This window comes from Pongo abelii, chromosome 13 (genome assembly GCF_028885655.2).
Source record: "Pongo abelii isolate AG06213 chromosome 13, NHGRI_mPonAbe1-v2.0_pri, whole genome shotgun sequence".
Lineage (NCBI taxonomy): Eukaryota > Metazoa > Chordata > Mammalia > Primates > Hominidae > Pongo > Pongo abelii.
This window is the reverse complement of record NC_071998.2, coordinates 90,989,365-91,010,555: the sequence shown is the minus strand read 5'-3', so window position 1 is coordinate 91,010,555 and position 21,191 is coordinate 90,989,365. Positions and strand designations below refer to the sequence as shown.

Below are 21,191 nucleotides of genomic sequence, written 5' to 3'. Positions count from 1 at the left end.
CTCACACTTTAAGAACCACCATTATATGTGCTCAGATCAAGGGCACCACCTTTAGTCAGATAATCTGTGTTCAAATCTCAGCAAATGCCACTATGTGCTCTTAGACAAATTACTCAAGCTCTCTAGGTGTCAGTATTCTCATTTATCAAGTAAGAATAATGATACTTATACCTTCATAGAGTTGAAGTGGGGATAAAATGTGTTTGCAAAGTGTGAGGGGGGAAAAATAGAAAAACTTATCCTGATTTCCCCAAGGAAGTGTTAACTCTCATCTTTCTATCAAAAAATATATTTAACTTTCTTTTGATGCTTGAAAATTCTAGGACACTAAAACTTCAGGTATCTTTTAGCATTCATTCATTCAATTTTTATTTTCCTCAATAGCGAAACTTATTTAAGTCAGCTTTCTTTTTCTGACCCATAGAAGAAAAAGTTCCAGCACTAATAATATACAACTTGTCTAGATTTCTGACACCCTATCATTGTTTCTATTTAGGACACCCCCAGCACTTTCCACTCTTGCCTGAAACAGTCTATGCTAGCAGATAAATCACAGGCTTAAAACTCTATCATCAGCCATCATACGTTGTTGAGTTGAAAGGCAGAGGAAAAATAGTCAATGTGTCTCCCTTCCTTCAGCCCCAAAATAATTCCAGCAAGAGGGAGGAGCCTGCCAGGATTATTGCCATTTCTATACCCCAAGTGTAATCGTAAAGCCTCAGGGAAATACTTTTTAATGTTCCTTCCTTTAAAAAGGGTTGGATATTGTATTTCTATGACTTTTTAAAAATTAAAGCAAAATTTTAAAATAATTTAAATATTTTTTCATAAAAATCATTTGGAATAACTGAAGAAGCAACCACAAGCCAAAAACCAATCCTGAGATCACTAATTATTTGAACTACAAAGTTCCCCATCATTGCAATCACCAGCATTTGATGAGGCCCATCCCACCCTGGGGAGTAGCCCACATCTGTAAGTATTTATTCATGCCATCAGAAAACATGCTAAAATATGGGGCTGGGGTGTGAGAAGAAGGCAGAGGGCAGACAGCCCCTATCCTGGGATCAATAGCCACCCCTCGATTGTGCACTTCTGCCTTTCTCTTGTCCATATTTTGCTTGGTTTGCAACTTCAAACTTTGCCCATATCTTCAAATTCTGCTTCTTGAGTAAGGAGGACTCACTGAACCCCCACAAAGGTTACAGTTAGGCAGCAAACTGTTGTTACAGAGTTGTCAATCACCATCAGCAGAATGCCAAACCAGACTCCATACAGAGCTGAATTGGGTCACTACCTGTCCACTATGTCCTTGGCTCTTTTTGTGGGACCAAAAGATAAATATACAACCCTGCCCCAGCCTGTGAAATCAAGCTCTAAACATTAATGCAGGAGGCTCCTCACCTCTATCTATCAATCTCCCCTGAGGTTTTGCTTCTGATTTGTTCATGTTTATTTTCATCTGCTTAGGCCTCCCACATTTGACAATCTTCAAATTCCATGCCTGCCATTTTATAGTTTGGCACCCCATATATGTTCTCAGCATTCCTTTAACAATGAACTAAACCATATTTAAGTGTTTAGCTCATTACACTGCAGTGTTTCTCAAGCTAGAGTAATATATAGACCCCCATTTACAGAAAAAGAAAATTCTCAAATGACTCTATGAATATGTCTACGGATTTCATTTTAAAGAACATTGAATTAAGTCCCCCTATTGGCCTGAACATAACAAATCTTGATGAATAGCTATAGGAGTACCTAAGTTTCTGTATAAACTGTGATTTATTATACTTGTCAAGCAGAATGCAATTTGGGAATATAAATTCAAAACCAATGAATTATTTTGTTCTTGAATGCCTGTTGGGGACACTTGTAGGCCTAGCATCCTCTATGTCAAGCAATAGTAATACATTCAAAAATTAACCCCCAAATCCATTTATATCATTAACAATGGTCTTCCTTAGAGAGTTCTGATAGTAGTTGTAAAGTTTAAGGTTCTTGGAAAGCTATGAGTTTATTTAAGAGGGTAATACCAAAACTCCAGGTACCTCCATTTATTCCTCTCTAAATTCCAGCCAGCCTTCAAGGCCAAGTTCTAATCTTAGATCTTGACCAATACTGTTCACATTGAGCTATTCTGGTTCTAAACTCCTATGATATATTCTATATACTCCTTAATCATATGCAATCATATACACAAAAAGGCCCAGAAACAAACTTATAAATACTATGATATATAGGCAAAATAAGTGATCATATTGGCCTCAAGTAAGCAATAAGCAGAGTAGATAAGTAGGATGTTGCTATCAGAGGATTCAGCAGTTGGAAAGGGACTGAAGGAATTCCAGTACTAAAATGCCTAAGGATAATAGTGGTGGAAAAAGTAGAATTTTTGCAAGGAGCCAAACAAAGAATGAAAATAAAGGAAGGACAAAAGTGGGAATGCAGTTGGGGTCAGTGGAAGGGAAGAGAATGGGAAGTACTTAATAATACACATTACCTCATTTAGTCCTCCCATCAGTGTTATAAAGCTCATTGTTGTCACACAGGTAATAAATGAAGGAATCTGATCTAATCCATTGCAACCAGTTTTTATGTTTCCAGAGTGAAACTGGATTACAAAAACGACAGGGAATAAGGCAAAAGGCACAAGTCAAAACAGACTAGCAGCAAGGGTGAGTTGTTACTTAACTACTGGCCCAGGGTTCTTTAAATTCTCCTTGACTAGAAATAGGGCTAGTTACAAAGTTATAGGAAGAGAAGAGGGCACTTGAATCTGATCTAATCCATTGCAACCAGTTTTTACGTTTCCAGAGTAAAACTGGATTACAAAAACGACAGGGAATAAGGCAAAAGGCACAAGTCAAAACAGACTAGCAGCAAGGGTGAGTTGTTACTGAACTACTGGCCCAGGGTTCTTTAAATTCTCCTTGACTAGAAATAGGGCTAGTTACAAAGTTACAGGAAGAGAAGAGGGCACTTGAACAACAAAGGCTGAAGAAAAATAGAGCAGGGTACCTAGTAGATATTAATTTATTAACAATTATTGTACTATACCTTGATCTGTCAATGGCTTTGTAAGTTCTTTTTATAGTGGTAAAATAAATATAACATAAATTTACCATTTTAACCATTTTGAAGTGTACAATTTAGTGGCAATAAGTAACTTCACAATATTGTGCAACCACTACTACTATCTTGTAAGTTTTTTAAATGCTTTTTTCTATTCCTCATTGAGCTTAGCACAGTGCTACGCACATAGAAAGTGTTCCTTAAATACATGGTTAATTTGTCTAGATGCTATCATGTCCATGTGATGATAATGAGAGGATGTGGTCACTCTGGTTATGTTCCCAGGTCATTCTGTGCCTAAATAGAGCTTCTGTGAATCCTTGGCCATGTGGTCATGAGAATTTAGTCACCCTGGGAATAATAATCAGGGTTTCTCCTTTGAGCTTTTGCTTATTAGCATTCTGTCTCATGTACTTATACAGATTATTACAAACAGGACATTTGTATAGAGCTGTGGCTACAGCCAGAGTTTTCCCATACAAATCTCCCTTAGATTAGAGGTTATGAGCTGCTTACATAATGTAATCAAACATGTAACTATCATATGGTCACAAACCTTTAATATTTCTTTTATGTGCCTATCCCAGTAGAAAAGAAATGTTTGTATTGAGTAAGAACTTTGTACATGTGTAGTTTGTTTTTTAAAATCAGCTTTACTGAGGTATAATTTACATACATTAAAACACATCTTATGTGTACAGATCAATGACTTTTGGCAAGTGTATATATTTGTGTAACCATACATGTATAGGTTTTACAAACTGCACTGGATTCAGAGATTATTAGTTTACAATAGTTGAATAAATGTTCATTCTGAAACAACAGATATTTTGGGATTCTTGTTCTATTATTTTCTTCTGTTTGTGAGTATATTAATATTGTACAGATACCTAATCCAGAAACTTCAAATATTTTGCTTCTTGTAACTTAGAGGCATCCAGAAGCAATTCACACAATTTACTGCATTCTATTTTAGGTAACACATTTCAAGAAAATATCCAGAATATGGAACATAAGCAGAGTAAGAAGCCAGTATTGAGGAGCCTAGAAATTATATTGTAGAAGGAATGCAAAAGAAGCAAGGGTTCTGAAGAGAAGAAAATATGGTGGGGTGGGATAGAGTGAGGAAAGATGATGGTTTCAAAACCTTGAAAGACTTTCATATGGAAAGAAGGCAAAATTTGTTCAGTATGTAGCTTTAGAGGCCAAAAATGCCAAAAAGAAGTTATTATAGGGCAGACACTTTTAACTCTAACTCTTGTAAGAGTTAGACCCTCCAAATGTAATGGTTTAAGTATCAATATCCTTGTGCTGTAATTGTTCCAAAAGAGGCTAAAAGACCATTTATTTTAGAAATTGGGGCAAGAGTAGAGGGACTAGATTAGTTGGCCTCTTGAGTCCTTTCTCATTCCAATTCTGATTGTGTGATCTAGGAACTTCTCATTTAAAATTAGATCTCAGGGAAACCATAACTCAAAGATAACCCCAAAATCATGGTTTGATCAGAAACAAAGAACTAAACCTAGACAGAACTGCAAGCAGAAACAGGTATGCCTGTGTGGACACACATACATAAAGATACATACACACGTATTCATACATCCTACCTTCCCATAACTCCGAGAAAGACAAAAAGAACAATTTAGAAAAATGATGGAAAAATCTATCTTTCCCACCAAATTGACTTTGTGCTTCCTAATCTATGTTAACAGTATCACTGACACCCAGTTATGCAGAATAAACACAATGTTCCTTATCTTTGTCTCCATTTTCCGCTAAGTCCCCCAGAAATATCTCTCAGCTGTCCTTTACCTTTACACTGGTATTGCCATTGCTCCAGGTGAACTCTTGCAATTGATCCCTAACCAGTCTTCCTTTCCATGACCTCCTCCTCTCTTAGGCCATCATTCGCAAAGCCAACAGTGATCTTTCTGAAGCACAGACTGAACTGCATGACTCTAACCTGCTCAAGAATCAGTATTAGGCTTTCTAATGACCACAAGGTAAAGTTCAAATTCTTTGGCATTGCATTCAAAGCCATCACAATCTGGCCCTCACCCTCCTTGCTTGCCCATGGTACCTTATGCTTTGGTTATACTGCAGTATGTGTCAATCTGGAACAGGCCATACACTTCTCTACTCCATGTCTTTGTTCAGCTTCTCAAATATACTCCATAACTTCCCCCTGTGGATATTTACTCATTTTTCAAGGCTCATACAAATACTGTCTACCTGTGTGAAGCTATCCTTAATGCTTCTACCTTATGACTCCTGCCTTCCTCCTTTGGAATTAAATGCTTTTCCTTGGAGCTGATAATACCTCTCTTCATTCTTGCTTTTGCATTTAGCCATCATGCTTGAAAGCTCAGTTTCTGGGGTCCAGGCCTATCTCCACTCACTGTAGAATGCTCAAAGGCGGCAGGGCGCGGTGGCTCATGCCTGTAATCCCAGAACTTTAGGAGGCTGAGGCGGATGGATCATGAGGTCAGGAGTTTGAGACCAGCCTGACCAACACGGTGAAACCCCGTCTTCACTAAAAATACAAAAACTAGCTGGGCATGGTGGCATGTGCCTGTAATCCCAGCTACTCAGGAGGCTGAGGCAGGCAAATCCCTTGAATCTGGGAGGCAGAGGTTGCAGTGAGCCAAGACTGTGCCACTGCATTCCAGCCTGGGTGATAGAGTGAGACTCTGTCTCAAAAAAAAAAAAAAAAAAACAAGAATCCTCAAAGGCAGAGAATGGGCTTCATTTATTTCTATATCCAACCTGACCACACTCTCAATGTTAAGCATCTAACACAGTGCTTGTATATAACAAATGCTTAATAAAAGTTTCTTGAATTAATCTGGAATTTGAGAACAGTTAAACTTCTATCTATGGCTTAATACCAGTCTTAAAAATTATAAGTTCTATTAAAATTCTAATTAAAAGCCTAGTGATTATAAAAGCTTTGCATTCTAATAATCCAACAATTCTGCATCCAAAACAGTTATATACTTACATTCACTAGGAGAGAGAAGTCAGTGACCAGTTGGCTAAGTTCAATTAAGTCCTTTAAAAGAAAGGGAGAGGAAGTTACTTCTACGCCTCACAACTACCAAAAAGAAAATATTTTTTAACATACCGCTTCTAAGGTTTCCCACGATTCTGCAGCATTTTGATCTTGAGGAATTTCAGGTAAGGCATATATCTGAGTCAAACTCTGAGAACTAGCTTCAGCTTCAGTAGTATGAAATGCTCCTGGATGAACATAATAACCCCATGTTTAGAGTTTATTTGCTTTGTTAGAAAAGAGATAGCACAAATTGATTTCATAAAACAAATGCCATGTTAAATGGTGTCTAATTAAATTTAGGCTAAAAGGAAATTGATTATTCTACAAAAATAGAATTGTTTGGCTGGGTGCAGTGGCTCACACCTATAATCTCAGCACTTTGGGAGGCTGAGGCGGGAGGACTGCCTGGGCCCAGGAGTTCAAGACCCGTCTGGGCAACAGAGTGAGACCTCGTCTCTACAAAGAAATTAAAAAGTTAGCCAGGTGTAGTGGCACACACCTGTAGTCCCAGCTACTTGGGAGGCTGAGGTGGGGGGATCACTTCAGCCTGGGAGGTCAAGGTTGCAGTGAGCAGTGATCATGCCACTGCACTCCAGCCTAGGTGACAGAGCAAGATCCTGTCTCAAAAAAAAAAAAAAAAAAAAAGATTTATCCATAGGGTAGCTTGTTCCCCAGATTAGTTAACACACTTTTTTTTCTTATTTATTTATTTTTTTTAATTGACACACAGTCTTGCTATGTTGCCAGGCTGGTCTTGAACTCCTGGCCTCAACTGATCCTCCTGTCTCAGCTTCCCAAAATGCTAGAATTACAGGCGTAAGCCATGACACCAAGCTTACACACATATTTTTTTTAATCTACACAGTCATCTAAAAAATGGCTACAAATACCATCTATCCAATCTGAATAACTAGGGCTAGATATGGAAGCACCACCAAAGGAAAACTATTCTACTTGGCCAATGTTCCAAGGAGATGTACCTATATAAATAGGTTTAATATTTTTCATCCTTAAACTTCTATTTGGCTATTTCAATGTAAATACCAGATACAGAAGGTGTTGAAAGCAGGGAAGTAATATGTTTTTATTAATGATAATCAGTCACTATTGGTAATAATAAGATTGTCACCAAACATTACCATATGTGTCTTTTTTGTCACTACTCTTCATCTCAGAGTCAATCTTCTGGCCCATGCCTTCATTGCTTCTGCTTCTTTTGAGTTTTAAAAAGTCGTCAACCCACTAGGACTTTCCCCATTAAACACTGCTACGATGATGAATTAATTCATACTTTAAAATCTACCAAGTCTTTATTTCCTCATATTGGTTTTACCAATCATTCATTCATTGAGTTGACATTTATTAAATGCCTACTACCTGCTGATCAGTGTGCTGAGGTGCTGCAGACACAATGGCAAACCATAAAAACAGTTCAGAGGAGGCAACATAGTGTAGTGGTTAGGAACCTGGGCCTAGTCAGAAAGACTTGGGTTAGAATTCTGATTTGGCTATTTATTAACTGTTTGCCTTGGGTATTTCATCTCTTTGGCTGGTTTTTCTCATTTGTAAAATAAGGTGATATTTACTTTGCACAGTACCTGGGTTACATATAAAGTACAAGTGCTCAATAAATTAGTTACTGCTGCTGCTATTATTAATAGATCTTACTATAAAATGCATGATATAGACATATTAATAGTCAAGTTCAGTCAGTATAGTCTAATAACAACTGTAATACTGGTAAGTATAGAGTGCTACATGGGCACAGATGAGAGGTATTTAACCTAGACTTGTGGAGGGGAGAGTGGTCAGAGAAGGCTCTGAAGCTGAAGCCTGAGGATGAATAGAAATTACTATATAGGTGAACTGGTGCAGGGGTGGAAGGAGAAGCAAAGAGTATTCAGGTCAGAGAGAACAGTATGTGCATACGCTTAGGGACTGAAAAATGTTCAGTATAGCTGACTGTGATGAGGAGAAAAGCAAAGTCTAAGGCTGGAAATCTACTTTGAGATTATTCATGGCATTTGTAAACTACGTTGAACAGTTTTGCTTTTCACAAAAGATCAATATGTTACTATTAAAAATAGTTGGAGACTACTGGGAAGGTGCCATAATCAGATTTTAGATTTACAGAGAAAACTATAGCCACCGTGTAAGAAACACATTAAGGATGGAGTTGGAAGGTGACAAAATTAGAGAGTAAAAAAACCACCTGAGCTCAGGAGTTCGAGACCAGCTGGGCAATACGGCGAAACCCCATCTCTACTAAAACACAAAAAATTAGCCGGCATGGTGGCGTGCACCTGTAATCCCAGCTACTCAGGAGGCTGAGGCAGGTGAATTACTAGAACCTGGGAGGCAGAGGTTGCAGTGAGCCAAGATCACGCCACTGACTCCAGCATGGGCAACAGAGTGAGACTCTGTCTCAAAAAAACAAAAACAAAAACAAAAAAACAGTCTGAAGGCTTTCCAATATATCCAGTGTAACATGATGGTGATCTGCTCTAGGATAGTTACAGTAGAAATGGAAACAAAAGATCTGAAGTTCTACTATCTCCCCTTCACTTCAAGCTCAAAACACCTACCACTTACATTTTCTGAGCACCCACTGAGTATTGTGTTAGGGTGCCAGGGATAAAAAGTAACTAACACAGAGTACATTCTCTCAAGGAATTTGTATTTTAGAAGAGCCAGACATACAAAAATTGGAAATCATCATTCTCAGTAAACTATCGCAAGGACAAAAAACCAAACGCTGCATCTTCTCACTCATAGACGGGAATTGAACAATGAGAACACATGGACACCGGAAGGGGAACATCACACTCTGGGGACTGTTGTGGGGTGGGGGGAGGGGGGAGGGATAGCATTAGGAGACATACTTAATGCTAAAGGGCGAGTTAATGGATGCAGCACACCAGCATGGCACATGTATACATATGTAACTAACCTGCACACTGTGCACATGTACCCTAAAATTTAAAGTATAGTAATAAAAAATAAATAAATAAATAAACAATGCAAATTTAAAAAAAAGAAATTATAAAACAATAGGAGACTGCATTGGTATCTATCTAGAATCAGACATATATACATAAGTATTTTATGAGAGTTCCGAGCTGTGGGTGGCATCTGATCCAGTTTGATACGGTATGCAACTCATGGGAAGCCTTTCTAGAAAACTTGAGGTTACTAGGCAAAGAAGAGAGGAATACACATTCCAGGTAGAAAAACCAAAGGCCCTCAAGGAATAAACAATATAGCTATGTAAATCAGCAGTTTGATGGTACCAAAGCAAGAAGTAAAAGACAAGTTACAAGTATAAGCTTACAGATGGTCAGGAGGGGCCTTGCAGACCAGTTAAAGACTTTGGACTTTATCTGGCACACCAAAGAGAGCTGTTGAAGGGTTATAAGCAGAGAAATGCCATGATGACATGTGGCACCTGATCTACTCCTAAAAGTAAGCAATTATAACTCTAAGTTCATATTCTCTCAATGCCCCTTTCAGCCAAACCTATAACTGAAATAGTATTTTATAAAACTGCATTACTATTTTACCTTTAAAGCCTACGAATGCTTTACCTCTCTAGCAAAAATGTTTCAATTGTTTAGGAAGGGCATAGTCAATGGACTAAAAAGTAATTTGTAGATTTATCAGGACTGAGAATGTTTTTAATCTTATCTGAATATATTTATTTAACTTAAAGGAAGAGCAAAGGCAGGCGATACAGAGTAAGTTTTACATTAAAACAGTATGGCAAATAGCCAATATTTTAAAAGCTCTAAATGATTTTTACAAATGCTTAAAATAGTTACTCTATGCTTTACATTATTGCCATAAAGACACTCTCATTTTCACATCAACCAAGATAAATGAACTACTCTATGACTTTTCTTCTACTTAATATTTCCAGGTATTTACACTTCTTTAACATTAAGATGAATAATGATAACTTCATTATTATTAACAGATCAAATATAAAGGAGAACTTTATAACCATGACCACTCAAAGTATTTTTTAAAGCCATAATTTATGTACTATTAAAGAGGATTCAAATGAAGTTTGCGAGGGTATGCAATGAAATGAGGACAGATTATTATATATTAATACTTAATCTAAAAAAATAACATGTGGGAAATGTTTGACATTTTAAACAAACATAAAAGATTTCCCTCAGTAAAGAATAAAAATGTTTAAGTCATTTACGTCTCACTTGAAACCAAACTACGTACGCATCTTAGTTCAAATAGAGTCTTAGAACAAAGAGGTCTGTTCTCTTCCATAAAAAACCCTGATGTAAACTTAAAACTCTAAACTTCGCTAATCAATTCAAGGCATGACTATCAATTAAAGCAAATCTTTTGATTTCTACAATTTCCATAATTCATTTATTCCAGCTTGCATTTAAAATCACTACCTCAGTGATGATCCTTTGAACTTTTACGAACTGCTATGGACGTGATAAGGCAAAATGCTGAGATAGAGTACAGTTTCAGGAAAGAAAGCTGAAGAACTTTAGATCTGTCTACAGAAGTAAAAAATTGCAACTGTTTCATGTAACATAATCATCTCAGGTACTCCCACCCACACACAAACCAGAAGCATGAAGGGCAAGTAGAACATAGGACCTATCACTCACCACTGTTTTTTAAACCCCAGGATTGGTTTTAAAACCTTATCGTTGGTTTAGTTGAAGTGAGAAATAAACGAAATAACATAAGACTTTTCCCTTTTATATATATCCAAGTATTATTTCCCTCTTTCTCCATACTTTATGAACAGCAATGATTTTACCAAGAATTATAGTATATAAAAACTTCCACTAACCTTCACCACATAAGAAAAAGTTTTATTATAAATCTAAATTAATTCAAAAGCATTGCTGAAATGTTTTCCAGTTCTGATAGTTTAAAAATAGTGAAATTAATTTACTGATCATCTATATAAGCCTATCTATCAAAATAAAATTACTTCTAAGCATGGCTTAACTCAGCTGCAAATGAAGACTTTAAAAAGAATTAAAACCAATAGAAAATACATCTTCTGAATCATATAATACAAACCATCTACATGTTTCATAAAACTGTTCAGTACATGTATATACCTGTGATAAAAATCTAAATTTCATCAAATTCAATATGCTGGTCTGAAGTTCCCAGCAGTTTTAAGATTATATTCTTTTCTTTTGTGAATATTTGTTTAAAATGTAATAAGATTCTGTTCCTTTTGCGTTACTGAAGTGTGTGTCCGGAGAGTAAAGAAAGACAAAAATGGAGAGAAGCACTGATTCACTCTGTATGACTTGAATCACCTTTCCAAATACAAATCAGATTTGGAGGCTCCTCACTTCACTTGGTGGAAAGCAATATGCTAAAAATGAAACCAGACACACAAGTGAGACAGAAGGGAGTTTCTCAGATCAAGAAGATTGGCAGAGAAGATTTGCTTTAGGAACTCTCAGAATCTGGACAAAAGAAACAGCAAAATCATCACAGCTTATCCCTAAACTTAATAAGCTTCTTTCATTCTCCAGAGAACATAAAACATCCTATTCTACTTGTTATTTCTATCTGTAAATGAAAAACTATTTTTGTATTTTTGATCTTACTCATGGAAATGTGGCAACATTGCTTCTGAATCTCTGCTGATGTTTCCAACCAATTTATTTAGAATCAGATTGAATTTGTAAAGTAAAAAGTATTTTAAGGCACTTAACTTCTATGCAATAAAACAGATTTTCCATATAGGCTGTTGCTACTATAACGAGTATCTAAAGCAAAAATAAGGAAAAACTGGAGAGCATAGAATAAAAACATGTAGAATGACAAAAACAGTCTACAGCTAGAAGAAGACCAAATATGGAGCAAACTCAATTCCTACCCCACTATTAAAGTCTTATGTAAATTAGTTACTTGCTTTCCTTTCATTATTCATTTCCTTTTCCATTCTCTTATTTATTAATAATATTTCTGGATTTGAGGCAATATAGTAGAAACTCTCACACTTGGTGAGACAGTAGTTTTTTAATTGCTTTATGTTGGCAGTGGATTAATAGTGAAAGCACACTATGACAAGCAGACTATTCAGAATTTGAAATTCTATACACTGTTTTAGGTATAACCTAGGTATTGATTTTATTAATAGAATGACTGTCTCAACCAAATCAACACTAGTTATAGAGATTTAATTTTTTAGTTTTCTCCTAGTAATTAGGTCTTTAGTAGCCCATTTGGTGAACTGAGAAGTTTGAGAATCAAGAGAATTGGGAAGTGAATTTCACCTGCTATTTCTTCTCCCTCATTCTCTGGCTCTGCTCCAATTTTTTCATTTCCTTTATGCACATACTTCTTCAAAATCTGCCGAATTTTTTTTTTATATACCAATCAGCTTCCTATGGAGAAAGTTAACTGCCAGCAAACTGGGTAAACTGCCTTTTTCTATTAATAATAATCACCCAATTTCTCTGATGACATGTAAGCCCAAAGTTGTTGATCCCAAACAGTTCTACTGGTAGTAACACAAATAATGAAATAACAAAATGCAAATTAAAGCAAGTATTAGGATATTAAAATACTGTGAGAAAACTCTCAGACAAAACTCCAAATTTTTAATTGCTAGAGATAGGCAATTCAAAGCTAAGTAGCAAAGAGATTCATGTTAGTTACTCTTTCCAGAAAATCCAGGTTATCTTCACAGTTATTATTACCATCACAACTATCACAATGTCTGGGTACATAAGATGAGCCCTTAATCACATGGAACTATAAAACCCAGTTACTCCACATGTGCACATAAAGCACCAGTTTGCACTAAGTGATAAAAACAGCCTTCAACCTCACCAACATGGCAGCAATAACTGTAGATGAACAGAATAATGAAACAGTAATTACAAACTATCAAAAAGTATTCTTCCCAAATACTTTTCAACCAAGGATTGAGGGCTAGCATCTCCTTCTCTCAAAAACATTTACGGTACTGGTTATCCACAGAGTGAGGTGATTACAGCGCATGTGAAATTACAAAGTTGTCTCTAAAAAGATATTTATGTATTTATGTTTATAAAACATTTAGGTCCATTATGTGCCAAGCATTGTGCTAGGTACTAAGGCTACAACAAAAGCAAGATTACCCAGAAACTCTGACTAGTGGCCTAAACGTTTCTTCCAAAAGTTTTTTTTAATCTCTCTATAAATTACTGGATCATTAGCACTGAAAATATAAAATTAAAAATAATCTGGCTTTGGAGATAGTGATGCAGGAGTGCCCTGAGTAAATAAAAAAAGAAAAAATGGGCATGTAACATCTCTAAGATTCTATTCTAATTTGTAACTTACTTATACTCCACCTTTTCCGTAAGGATTAAAGGTAGCTTAGAATAATTTATAAAATATAACAAGATGAGACAAGTTACTAACAAAAGAGAAACACTAAAACAAAAAAGAAAACAAGGGCAGTAGTTATAAAACAAAGCTAGGATAGGTTTAAAAATTTGACTTTTGGTGGCTAAAAATTTTGGCTCTAAGCTTTCTAGTAAACAATTTAAGTAGGAAAACCTTATCAGTCATTCCACTGAATACCCAAAAGATAAAAAAAAAAAAAAAAAGACCAGCTACTTCGAAGTACTACTATGTATTAAGCCAAGAATATTTTCAGAATTAAAGACATTATTATAATGTGATCAGCAATTATCAATTACATCCTTAGAAGAGATGTAATGACAAATTTCACAGTGCTGTTTCTTACTTCTGTGAGTATCACTTCACAGAGGATGATGGCTTAACTCCCATTGTAGATTACTTAATGTTGTCAGTTATTCAGAGAACTTGGCTGAAAGACAGATCTAACATCCCCTCTGAAAATCAGAATGCTTAAGAAAAAAAAGCATGCCTAAAGAGGTCACCCCTGCACCTGGAAAGGAGTAAAGAGTACTCTGCAGACAAGAATGACATTATCCTTAGGAAATATATTTAAATTTCTCTTCAATAAATAGACAAACGGGTACTTTCCCTGAAGTCCCACTTCATAAGCGTAGCCTCAAATTTTTTATTCTGCAAAATATCCAGGGTACACATTTCCAGGAACACTGATCAGGGTCCAAGGACTCAGCATATTGGGATAGCGAATGGTCCTTGAAGACCTATAGATAATTCAGTATCTACTCAAGGAGGTGAGCTTTAATTAACTGCACCACTGTGATTGAGAATAAGACTTAGTGCAATACGTTACCACCAACAGTCATGGATCTGGTCAAAGGAGGCTGTAGCAAAGTTTCTTCATCATTAAATTGCTTCTTAAGTTCTTCTACAGATTCCAAATGGAGTTGGAGAAATTCTGCTGTTGCTGCTGATGCTTCTTCTTTAACAGGATCTATCATTCTCTTCAGAAGTACTAGGTCATCCTTTCGGACTTTCAAACAAAGTTTCTCAATTTCTCGGATATTGGATCGGAGTTGCTATAAAAGAAAAAAATCATTAATGCCACCATTTCTTAGTATAAAATATCTTTCTTTTCAGAAGTAATGTTATAATAGTTGTGGATGGAAATTATAACAAATATCTCCACAATAGAAGGTGTAGCATAATACTTTTACATTTTCCATGTCTCTGGCTGGCCAAATGCAGCATCTTTGGAACCCACATGCTCATACTTTGAATTTATTTAGCATTTTTCCTTCATTAAATGTGGTTATACAAAGATAAATGCTCTTCACAATAAATCAAACACTACAGAAGCGTTATGAAATAAAAATGATATTCTCACTTCACCTATCCCACCCCCTCTTAACCCAATACTCCCACACATTTCTCACGGCTCATGCACACATTTAACATATATAAGGCTTCTCCCTTTTTATTAAAAAAATGGATTACATTATACACAGTAATCTATAATTTGTCATTCCATACTCAACAATATTATCCCTCCTGCTCAATGGTTACACTATATTCCACGATGTAAGTGTAGAATAATTTACTCAGTCACTCCTTCGGAGATCAACATTCATGTTGTTCCTAATTTTTAGTTATTACAAACTATGAAACAAATATCCTTGCATATAAGTCCTAATTTACTATATTAGTATATATTAACACTATAGTATACACTAATATTAATATATTATTTTGTGTAGGAAAGACTCCCAGAAACAGGAATATTCAAATGATAATGTGCATTTTTATTTCAGAAGCTATTCTTGTTTTTTCCCAAAAAGCAGTAACACTTCACACTAGCATCGAAGTATGATTGCCTGTTTCTTCACATGCTGCCAGTCCTTTATGTCATCTCACTGTTGCTTTACTCTGCACTTCCCTATGAATGAAGTTGTTAGATTTTTATCAAATGATTTTCCTTCTTTTTGAGAAATACCTACTGGCTTAGTCATAAATTTTCCTCTAATATGTTGCTATAATGAATTATGTACAGATTTTGTAGTGTAGAGTCATCTTTATATTCCTGGGATAAAGCCTTTCTAGTCAATATATATAATTTTTAAATACAATGCTGAATTCATTTGCTAGTATTTTATTTGAAACTTTTAGCACATAGGGGTGTGTGTGTGTGTATACATGTGTGCATGTACACAGTTTGTGTATTTATACTATCTTTACTAGGTTTAAACGTGCTTTAACAGGTTTAAGGTTGTGCTAGCTTCATAAAATACACTGGGGAGCTTTCCCTCTTTCTCAATGGTCTATACTTTGAAAACAAAGAAACAATCCCTTTAAGATTAAATAGAACAAATTTGCAAAAATAATCAAAGAAAAGTTATATGTCTATTCATATATTTTAAATTATTTTCCCCTAAAGTGTTTTCACAATATTAATGCAAATCCTATACAGTAGAGAGACCAGTAAGTAAGAATTAATTTTTCAAGTGCATACTCTGAGTGAGGTGTTATATTATTACAGTCCAAATTATTACATATGAAAAAAAGCAAAACAAAAAAAAAATCTGTTTAGGATTTACTTAGTTATCTAGTGGCAAAACTGGGGTTAAAACCCAGGTATTCCAATAGGGCCAGCAATCTTTCCACTAAACTATAATCATAATGCCTATCTATATAGTATCTTAATATAATACAATCTAAAGTTTCCATTTTACTGTAGTAAAATTAAAGTCAATCCTAGAAAAAAAAAAAGTTTAGTTACAACCTAAAGCATCTTGTAAGATTTTTCTGAGTGAAAAAATTGTGCCTTTATCTTACCATGACACTATACTTCCTGTAACCTTATCTTCAGTCTCTTACCATTCTAATATGAGCTGAAAAACCTAAGGATAATTAAACTGTAGATTCAAAATATGTGAAATGTAGGTATTAATATGTTAAAATTATATAACCTTAAAGGGGGCATAAGTGAGCATCTAATACAACCTCACAATTTTACAATAAGGAAACTGGAGTCTAGACAAACACAGTGGCAGAATTAGGACTATAGCCCAGGCCTCAAGTCCCAGAACAATACTGTTTCCAACACACCACCATTTCCTGGCTATGTGACTCCTTTCTGGACCCTAATTATAAAGCTTGGTTATATAGTTGCCAGTCTACAGAAATATTTTAGGTAATATTATCTTGGAGAAGCATTAAAAATTTTCTACAGCCAAACTTAATGAGCGTTTGTGACATCTTCCTCTCTTATATAATTTGTACATATGTCTGTCCCCAAATTACAGTATCCAGCTAAGAACTCTATTACTATAAGTAATGTGGAAAATTTTGAGGGAGAGAAAGAAAAAACCCACTGAAGTATAAAATCTGATACTATAATAGCAACAATAATAACAAAAACATAAATAATGGCTAAATTTTTATCAACACTTAAAGTTATCCATTGTGCTGACAGCTTTACGTCTTTTATCTTCCCCTCACAATATATCTTTGAAATGGATATTACTATTATTCTCATTTTATAGAAGAGAAAATTAAAGCAAGAAGTTCAAAAAGTAGCCCAAGATTACACTGCTAGTAAATAGTATAGGCAAGAATCAAATCCAGACCAAAGATCTTGTGTTCTAACTACTTTACTGCATAGCAAACACCATCCAACACAAATATAATGCAAATCAACACACACAAGCCACATATGTAATTTAAAAATTTTTAAAATTACATTAAAAAAGTAAAAACATGGGAAATTAATTTTAATAATATTTTTATTTAACCTAATATAGCTAAAATACTATTTTAATATGGAATTATAAAACTTATTAATAAAATCTTTTAAATTGTTTTATTTGTAGTAAGTCTTAGAAATCTGGTATATATTTTACATTCACAGCACATCTCAGTTCAAACTGGCTACATTTTAAGTGCTCAACAGTCACATGTAGTTAGGAGCTACATTGGATAGGGCAACTAGGGAATCTCTCTAAAATCAAATAAAGGGAACAGGATGGTAAAACCATATGTGAAGAACATAAAGTCAGGTGTTTCTGCTTCTGAAAACAGCAGACTAGGTGATTCAGACTAACCTTCCCACTAATGGCTACTTCAAAAGTTGAACAAAAATCAAATCACAAAACAAACCAAAAGAAAAAAAAAAAAAAAAACTTGAAAAGTACCATAAAGCAAACAAGATAGTAAGTAACTATAGGACAAGAACTGGGCAAAGATGGAAATCTAGAGAGGTGAGTCCTGAACTCAGGGCCACATTTGCTTTGGGAGTATTTGCATACCAGAATACAAACTCATAAAGTTTGGATTAAAATTTCAATGCCAAGACTTGCTAAGTATAAGGACTCTGGTACTTTCGGCTGGGGTCGTCAGAGCTCCACCCTAGGAACAAAGGTAATCCTAAAATAAAGCAGCCCTTGCATGAACTACAGACTGGCCTCCAGTCTCGAGTAGCTCTTAAAAAACCTTAAGCTCTAAAATTGGATAAAGATAATCTTGGAAAGTTAGTGCCCCCAGGGGCTTAGAAGAGCAAATGAAAATATCTGGAGGAAGATAACATCATCCCTAGCTTCAAATAATTTCTATAAATAATGTTTCAAATACAATGTCCACCAATCAATCAAAGATTACCAAGCACATGAGGACATATGCAGCATGAGGAAGAAACAGCAAAAACAGGCAACAGAAACATCCAAAAGGACATGTAATGAGGGAATGAGCAAATGTAGTCTATAAAACTATAGTTATTTTGTTCAAAGGCATAAAAATAAAGCTTGAAAATTTAGCAGAAAATTGGAAACTATAAAAAGCAACATATAGGTTTTTTAATGAATATTCTATAATTTTAAAATAATGTCCAAAAGAATTTAATAATTGAGTTTAGCTTCATATTAGGCCCAGTTCAAGAAAGATATAAACTGGAAAACAGATCTGAAGAAACTATGTAAAAAAGAAACAAGGAAAGTAAAAAATACAGAAGAAAAGTTAAGAAATACAGAAGATATAGTTAGAAAAGGGTACAATATACATTTACTTAGAATTCCAGAAGAAGACGGAAAATGAATTTGAATAATGACTCAGAATTTTCAAAACATTGAAGAAAAACATCCATCCACAATTCAAGGTCAACAAATCCTGAGAAGAATAAATAAAAGGAAAAATACACCTAGTCAGAAGAAAGAAAAAGGAGAAAAGATGTCTAAAAGCAGCTAGAGACAAGAGTTTCTTGCAAAGAAACAGTAAGATTTTAATATGACTTCTCAACAGCAATAACGAAAGCCTAAAGACAATGGAACAATATATTCAAAGTATAGAAAGCAAATTACTATCAACCTAAAGTTCTATATGCTGCAAAAATATCTTTCAAGACCACAGGTAAAATAAAAATATTTTTAGACAAACAAAAGCTGAGAGAATTTGCCTCAGTCAATAACACACAGTAAGAGAAATATTAAATGGTGATCTTCAAACATAACAATTAATCCCAGACATAAAGTTGGAAATGCAAAAAGAAATGAACAGGAATGAAAATCAGCTAAAAAGTGGGTAAATCTAGATGACCAGTAACTCTACTAAAACAATAATAATGTCTGTGGGGTTTAGAAATATTTATATAAAAGTAGCATTTAAGCTGCAGGGCACACATGGAACTAAAACAGTCTAAGGAACTGATATTATCTGTACCTCTAAGTCAAAGATGTATGTTGTAATTTTTAGTAAAAGTATATACATTTATTCCTTGGTATCCACAGAGGATTGGTTCCAGGACTCCCTGCAAATACCCAAAATCCATAGATGTTCAAACCCTTATATAAAATGGTGTAGTATTTGCATATAACCTATGAATATCCTCCTGTATAGTTTAAGTTATTGCTAGATTACTTATAATACCTAATACAATGTAAATACTACATAAATAGTTGTTATACTGTATTTTTATAGAGAATAGTGACAAGCCAAAGAGTCAGTACAGATGCAACTATCCATTCTTTTTTTTTTTTTTTTTTTTTTTTTTTTTTGAGATGGAGTCTTGCTCTATCGCCCAGGCTGGAGTGCAGTGGCATGATTTTGGCTCACTGCAACCTCCACCTCCCAGGTTTAAGTGATTCGCCTGCCTCGGCCTCCCGAGTAGCTGGTATTACAGGCGCCAGCCACCACGCCCAGCTACTTTTTTTGTATTTTAGTAGAGATGGGGTTTCACCATATTAGCCAGGTTGGTCTCGAACTCCTGACCTCAGGTGATCCACCCACCTCAGCCTCCCAAAGTGCTGGGATTACAGGCGTAAGCCACCACACCCGGCCACAACCATCCATTTAAAAAAAAAAAAAATTTTGTTCCACAGTTGGTGAAATCCTTGGAGGAGGCTCAAATGTAGTTCCTAAACTAGAAAGGAAAAAATTAGATAAATTAAAAAAAACAAGATCAATACAAAAGAAAATGAATATGGAGATTTTAAAAATATGTGTAAGAAATAGAAAGCACACAATAAAGTGAAAGATTTAAACCTAAATACATCAATAATTACATTAAATAAAAATGAAATAAATATTCCAGTTATAGGATAAAGATTTATAGACTGAATTTTAAAAAACTTAAGTGATTGTATCTAAAACGTAAAGAAAGAATGGTTCAATGTAAGAAGATGAAAAAGATAAACCACTTTAACCCTAACACTTCCTCTCCAAAGAAAACCTGCTGTAGCAATATTAGAAAAAACAGACTTTAAAGCCAAAACATTACTAAAAATAAAGAGAATCACTTTATAATATCTGTACCAGGAATATATAATAATAACTAAGTTAAGTATACCTAATAACATACCCACAATACATATAATGCAAAACCGGACAAGAACTATAAAGAAAAATTTAAACAAATCCACAATCACAAGGGAAGGCTTTAACACCTTTAAGTAATTAACAGAACAAATGGACAAAAGGATATAAGTTAATATAGAGGATTTGAACAATAAGTTTAACACAAACTAGATATAAATTATATAGAACATTATACCCAACCAGGTGAGAATACAACATGACAAAATTCAACAACTCTTCATGCTAAAAACTCTCAATAAATTAAGTATTGATGGGACGTATCTCAAAATAATAAGAGCTATCTATGACAAACCCACAGCCAATATCGTACTGAATGGGCAAAAACTGGAAGCATTCCCTTTGAAAACTGGCACAAGACAGGGATGCCCTCCCTCACCACTCCTATTCAACATAGTGTTGGAAGTTCTGGCCAGGGCAATTAGGCAGGAGAAGGAAATAAAGGGTATTCAATTAGGAAAAGAGGAAGTCAAATTGTCCCTGTTTGCAGATGACGTGATTGTATGCCTAGAAAACCCTATTGTCTCAGCCCAAAATCTCCTTAAGCTGATAAGCAACCTCAGCAAAGTCTCAGGATACAAAATCAATGTACAAAAATCACAAGCATTCTTATACACCAATAACAGACAAAGAGAGCCAAATCATGAGTGAATTCCCATTCACAATTTCTTCAAAGAGAATAAAATACTTAGGAATCCAACTTACAAGGGACGTGAAGGACCTCTTCAAGGAGAACTACAAACCACTGCTCAATGAAATAAAAGAGGATACAAACAAATGGAAGAACATTCCATGCTCATGGGTAGGAAGAATCAATGTCGTGAAA

The 21,191-nt window shown here is 35.0% G+C and overlaps 1 protein-coding gene across 3 annotated transcripts in view; it reads right to left on the bottom strand.

The window, feature by feature from the left end:
• Positions 1-21,191, bottom strand: part of STX17 (syntaxin 17) — a 69,816-nt gene that overhangs the window by 8,478 nt on the left and 40,147 nt on the right. For all 3 annotated transcript variants that reach the window (XM_024252010.3, XM_054520369.2, XM_063714020.1), the window contains exons 4-6: positions 14,361-14,586; positions 6,200-6,315; positions 6,077-6,127 (exon numbers count right to left, since the gene is read on the bottom strand). In XM_024252010.3, the coding sequence (XP_024107778.1) occupies positions 6,077-6,127; positions 6,200-6,315; positions 14,361-14,586 (393 nt within the window). The remainder of the gene's footprint in view (positions 1-6,076; positions 6,128-6,199; positions 6,316-14,360; positions 14,587-21,191) is intronic.